The 6,000-nt window shown below is 58.2% G+C and overlaps 1 protein-coding gene across 2 annotated transcripts in view; it reads right to left on the bottom strand.

The window, feature by feature from the left end:
* The window catches only part of CLIP2 (CAP-Gly domain containing linker protein 2), a 62,025-nt gene that overhangs the window by 38,442 nt on the left and 17,583 nt on the right, over positions 1 to 6,000 (bottom strand). For both annotated transcript variants that reach the window (XM_040456178.1, XM_040456179.1), the window contains exon 3: positions 96 to 649. In XM_040456178.1, the coding sequence (XP_040312112.1) occupies positions 96 to 649 (554 nt within the window). The remainder of the gene's footprint in view (positions 1 to 95; positions 650 to 6,000) is intronic.

The following is a 6,000-nucleotide window of genomic DNA, read 5'->3' as shown; positions in this document are numbered from 1 at the left end:
GCCTTCCCCCCCCCCCCCCCCACCGAGTCCCCTCCCCGCCCAGCCCCCGGGGTCCAGCTTGCCCCTGAAGGTGGGGCGGTGGAGGCGGCACTCACCAGCACGCGGTCTCCCAGGCGCAGGTCCTTGTCGCCCCGCTTCACGGAGCCGCTGTCCGAGAGGTTGGAGCCCGACTCGTTGCCCGTCTTGACCGAGCTGCTGAGGACGCTCTCCCGCAGCGGGATGACCCGGCTGCTGAGCGGCGGCGTGGCCGCGCCTGAGTGCAGCGACAGGTTCTGGGCGGTCAGCGACTCCACCGAGTGGGCGTCGCTGCCCGAGCCCTCGGCCGTGGGCTGCCGGGTCAGCTTGGAGGGCCGCGTGAAGATGCCCTGCAGGGCCGGGCACTCAAAGTAGCGCACGCCGCCCACCGCGCCGTCGTTCTTGCCCACCGGCTCGTCCAGCACCACGCCGGCCCACTGGCCCGGCGCGAACTGCGTCTCGCCCAGGTACTGCACCACGCCCGGCTTCACGCCGTTCACCCACACCCGCTCGCCCACCGCGAAGTCCCCCAGGAAGTCATCGCCCACCTCGGCCGCCTTGGGGCCCGGCTTCTCGGCGGCGGCGGCGGGGGCGGCGGCGGCCGGGCCCGAGGCCTGCTTGTGCAGGGGGGAGCCTGCGGGGCGGGAGAGAGGCAGCAGTCAGGGCTCCAGGGTGCGCGGGGGGAGACGGGAGGCGCCCCCCCCCCCCCGCGCCGGCTGACAGATGGGGAAACCGAGGCACGCACGGCAGGGGGGGCGGCGCGGCCTTGGGCGTCCCCGAGGTCTCTCCCTATCTCCCAATCCCTCCGGAAGGTTCAAGGATTAAAAAAAAGCTCAGGGGGCACCTGGGTGGCCTAGTCGGTTAAGCGTCCGACTCGACTGCAGCTCAGGTCTTGCTCTCACGGCTCTGTGAGTTCGAGCCCCGAGTTGGGCTTGTGCGCTGACCAAGCGGGGCCTGCTTGGGATTCCTCCCTCTCTCCTTCTCTCTGCCCCTCCCCCGCTTGCGCTCGCTAAGTCTCTCTCAAAAATAAATAAGGAAACTTTAAAAAAAAAAAAAAAAAAGGGCAAACTCAGGAAAGCACCTCCTCAGAGCCTCACCTTTCACAGCTCAGGGTCACTCAGGATCGAGGGCCAGGAATGAACCCATTCTCGAGGGTTACAAACTGCCACCTCCCCCTCCCAGCGGGCTCAGGCTCCTGGCTGTTAACCTGAGACCACTCATGGCCCGCCACCAAGGGGAAGTGGTCTCTGTGTCCCCCACCCTGCACCGCAGCCAGCTCGGGGCCCAATACAAACGGCTCCAACCCATTCCTTGACAGCTGGGGACAGACACAGACACCTTGGGGCAAGGAAGGAGCCAGAAAAGCCTCTTGCTCTGCTGCTGAGTCTCCCCTCCCTGAGCTGCAGCCCAAAGCATCAGGACTGCATAGACCAGGAAAAGGGGGGAGGGGGAGGTATATGGGAGACAAGTCCTTCCCTTCCAACATCCTGGGGCTGACCTCTGGGCTCTCTCTGCCCTGACCCAGCCCCTCTTTAGAAGAAGAATGACCCTGAGGCTCAGAGAGGCCAGGGCCTTGCCCAGAGTCACACAGCAGAAATGGGACTCAAACCCAGGGAAGGGGCCTGCCCCCTGGGCCCGGGCCCTGACATGCTATAGACAAGGACGTGGAAGGCAAGAGAAGCAACTTGCTCAAGGTCACTCACAAAAAGACAAAGCAGGACTTGAACCCACATGCCTCACGTGTATCTGGGCCCCACGCAGGGCCTCCTGTGCTACGGGGCTCAGGAAACTTCCCCATTTGCACCACGAGGTCTGCAGGCTGCCCCCCACTTCCTGCCAGACTCAGCATCAGGCAGAGAAGGACCCACCTTTCTCTGCTCCAGAGGCTGATGCATTTGTGAAACAGTGATGCGTATGTTTCTAGTCCTTTCCGGGGCAGCCAGTGAGGGGCTACAGGGAAGCAGCTCCCACCAGCATCTTCCTTTCAGCCACGGCCAAGAGACCCTGGGCCCAGGCCTGGCAAGAAGCTCAGGACTGGAAGCCAGAGCTTCTAGGCGCTGGGGAAGCCACGTAACTCCAAGGCCCACCCCGAAGTCAAGACCAAGCATGTGGTTCTCTCTCTGGGGCACTGGTGGCGGGAATGGGGAAGCACGTGGCACCCGAGGCCTGGACAGCCGGGATGGGGGGGGGGGTCCTGACAAAGGGGACCTCTCAACTGTGGACTGGGCTCTTGGGAGATCAACGGGCTCCGTTGCTGAACTTGACTAACAACCACGGTGATCAACCCACTAACTGATGCTCTGTGCTAAGGGCCTGACATACAGTAGCCCGTCTGACCTTCACGGTTAATCCTGTGAAGTCATTTTGTTATCCCCCCTTTACAGATGAGGAAAACTGAGGCTCAGAGAGATCAGGCACTTTTACCTAGGTTGTCTGGCTAGAGGCCTCTGGCTCTTGGTGTAGGGTACACACGTATATTAAACCAAAAATAGAGCACTAAGCACCTGCCAAGTCAAGCCTCAAACTACAATCACCCCAAATCTTGGACTCCCTTGAATGAACCCGTTTTCCAGAATCTGGCCAAACCCTACAGTTCCTTATAAGCAGGGAACAATCCTGTCTTTTACTCCGTCCCATGTAGAGACGTCCCCTTTGCTTCCTGTTAAGAGAAGACCCCTAGGCGGGACCCTGGAGGGGCCCCCCCCCCCCCCAGGCTCTCTTCCACCACTGAGATGCCATGAGGCAGAGGCCTAGCCCCACCTGGGTCTCCTCCTCACCTGCACCTTGGTTTCTGGGGCTGTTCTCGGTGCCTGGCCCAAGCAAGGGCACAGTGAGGGCTGACTGTGATGTTATTTTGATAACAGTGATTTATACGAAGACTAAAGAATTAAAAAAAAAAAAAAAAAAATTAAGGGACACTTGGGTGACCCTGTCCATTGAGTGTCTGACTCTCGGTTTCAGCTCAGGTCACGATCTCATGGTTCGTGGGTTCGAGCCCCGCGTCGGGCTCTGTGCTGACCGTGTGGAGCCTGCTTGGGATTCTGTCTCTCCTTCTCTCTCTGCCCCTCCCCTGCTCACGTGCTCTCTCTCAAAATAAATAAATGAACTTTAAAAAGTATTTTTAAACATTTAAGAACCACAAAGGGTCCCAGGAGGCAGAGGAAGGGCTCCCAGGCGGGTTCTGGTGACCTTGGGAACCCCACAGCGGTTCTCCCACTCATCAGATCAGGCGGGCACCTTCCTTAGGAAAAGCCACTCCGAAAAGCAGCCGGAGGAAGCCACGTATTGGAGTCTGGCCCAGCCCCGGCCCCCGTCACAGCCATGCCCAAGGTGCTGTGCTCCATCAACGAGAAGAGTCGGGCAGCTACCGGTCTGGATCAACGGGCTGGATACTTTCTCCACGTTACATTCTTTTTGATTTTTTTTAAAGTTTATTTATTTATTTTGAGACAGAGACAGCATGAGCCGGGGAGGGGCAGAGAGAAAGGAAAGAGGGAATCCCAAGCAGGCTCTGCGCTACCAGCACAGGACCCGATGTGGGACTCAAAGTCATGGAACCACGAGATCGTGACCTGAGCTGAAACCAAGAGTTGGACGTTTAAACGACTGAAGGGGCGCCTGGGTGGCTCAGTCGGTTGAGCGTCCGCCTTCGGCTCAGGTCATGATCTCACGGTTTGTGGGTTTGAGCCCCACATCGGGCTCTGGGCTGACAGCTCGGAGCCTGGAGCCTGCTTCGGATTCTGTGTCTCCTTCTCTCTCTGCCCCTCCCCTGCTCACGCTTTGTCTCACTCTGTTTCTCAAAAATAAATAAATGTAAAAAAAAAATTTTTTTTTTAATGACTGAGCCATCCAGGTGCCCCCTCTACGTTACATTCTTATCATGCAGATGCTCTTGTCCAAAGTGACCCAGGCAGGAGTCAGGCCCAGCTGGTCTGGCTCAGAGCCCTCCCCCTCAACAGCTCTCCCACAAGGCTCGCATGTGTGGCACCTGCCCTTCCGGTATCTGTTTCTAGAACACGTGCCTGTGCCCAGCGGCTCCATGATGTCTGCTAACTGGCCTGGGCAGCTGTGACGCAGGTGAGCACCTGTGCCTACACGGCCTCTTTGCTCAGAGCACAGAGGAGGGTCCCGGGTCGAGGGGGACCCAGTGTGGCTCTTCTCGGTCAGAAGCTGCCCACACAGCTGTCCTCCCCAGCTGTCCCGAGTCAGGCAGACCCTCAGGTAATCTTTCTTCCCCACCCGCCCCTTCTAAGGTCATAGGCCCAGAGACCAGTTGTTCTAACAGCTGCTAAAATCCAGGTCCCAAGCCCCTGGCGACGGCGCGCGGGGGTTTTGCTTCATTTTTCCTCTTCGGTGCCCTCGGCGGCCCCAGCCTCACGGGACAAGCCCTCATCAAATTCCCCCCTCACACCAGGAAGCTTCCAGAGACCAGGGCTTGGGGAGGCATGGAAAACAGGGATAGAGTCCCCTTCCATCCAGGGAGCCAGGCCTGGCCAAGCCCCTTCCTGGACCTGCACCTGTTTCCCCACAGGACGGCAAAGGGCGAGGGCAGAGCGGCCAGGACCTGACATTCTGTGCATCAGACCTGGCCGGCTCTCCCATCACACCCACTGTCACACCCACCGGGCTCTGAGGCAGGTTCCAGAAGCTCCCTGACGGCAGGGCCTGCCCCGCCCCCCGCCCTCGGAGCCTCTGCACAGAGCAGCCTGGCCCGGCAAGCCCCCACGAAAGCGCGGCAACAGACTTAAACCGCATTCGAGCACTTGGTCCTTTCCCCAGACTCCAGGCACGAGGGAATCTACTGCCGGTTTCAAGTTCAAAGCAGGACTTTGAGAAAAGGGCTAAGGGGCGCGGGGTGGGGTGGCGGCAGCTGGCGGCCTGCTACAGTGGAGGTGGGGCGCCCAGGCGAGGACGCACCTGCCCCTCCCCCCCTCCCCCAGCGGGGACTTGGGTCCCTCCCTGCCTCAGGAAAAGGGGACAGGCCTTCCAAACCCCAGCTCCCAGGGACCCAGTTCTCTGAGCACCCAGGGTCAGATGCTAGGGACTACAGGCACGGCCAAATGGGGGCTCACACCGGGGTGGGGTCCAGATAACAAGAGAACCACAGCCACAACTCAGCTGGCCACCTCCCTGACTAGAAGGAGCTCGATCCGTGGGGGCCCGGGGCTGGGGAGGGAAGGTTCACTGTTCTAGCCTGGAACGCTCGTCTCCCTCTAGAGGCAAACTCCCGTCCCCCTTCGGTCTCCCCAGGGACCCGCCTCCCCACCATCGCTCGCCTCTCCTCCGGTCGCTGGCTCCCCATGTGCGCCACGAACACCCCCCAGCCCGCAAAATGACAGCTTCCTCTGTGCTGTCGGCTCAGAGCCTGGAGCCTGCTTTGGATTCTGGGTCTCCCTGTGCCTCTGCCCCTCTCCTGCTCATTCTCTATCACTGTCTTTCTCTCTCAAAAATAAATAAACATTAAAAAAAAATTTTTTTTTTTGAACAAAAATAGTTAGCTCTCCAGGAGAACAATAATCCTGATTTGTAGAGTTTGCCGATTTCCATAACGTAAATTCTCCCACCATGGTCAATTTCAAGCTACCAGCATGATGTCACTGAACACGGATGTGGAAAGAGATCATATGGTGTTTCTACCAAAAAACGCAGATACTATAAAATCCTACCTGTAGTAAAACAGTAATATTTCACCAGTAATAAAATGGTGGTATAAACACTACTAAAAGCACTAGCAGAAGTCATGAGTTTTGAGTATTTATGACCCATGTTTTTAATAGAATTTATTAAATTGTAAGGTCACACAATCTAATTTTTTAGGGAAAGGCTGCCTTTAACATCTGGCTCGTAAAATTCCTGACAATTTCACCACGGGTTCTTGTGAGCCAGTGTGGGCCGGTGCCAGCCCACACCCTGGACAGGTGGCCAGCCTCAAAACCCACCAAAATTCTCTACAGACGCCCTGAATGACAGGCAGGACAGAAGGCA

This window comes from Herpailurus yagouaroundi, unplaced genomic scaffold (assembly GCF_014898765.1).
Source record: "Herpailurus yagouaroundi ecotype Mexico unplaced genomic scaffold, PumYag 216, whole genome shotgun sequence".
NCBI lineage: Eukaryota > Metazoa > Chordata > Mammalia > Carnivora > Felidae > Herpailurus > Herpailurus yagouaroundi.
The sequence above is the reverse complement of the archived record's forward strand: the minus strand, read 5'-3'. Positions and strand labels throughout refer to the sequence as shown.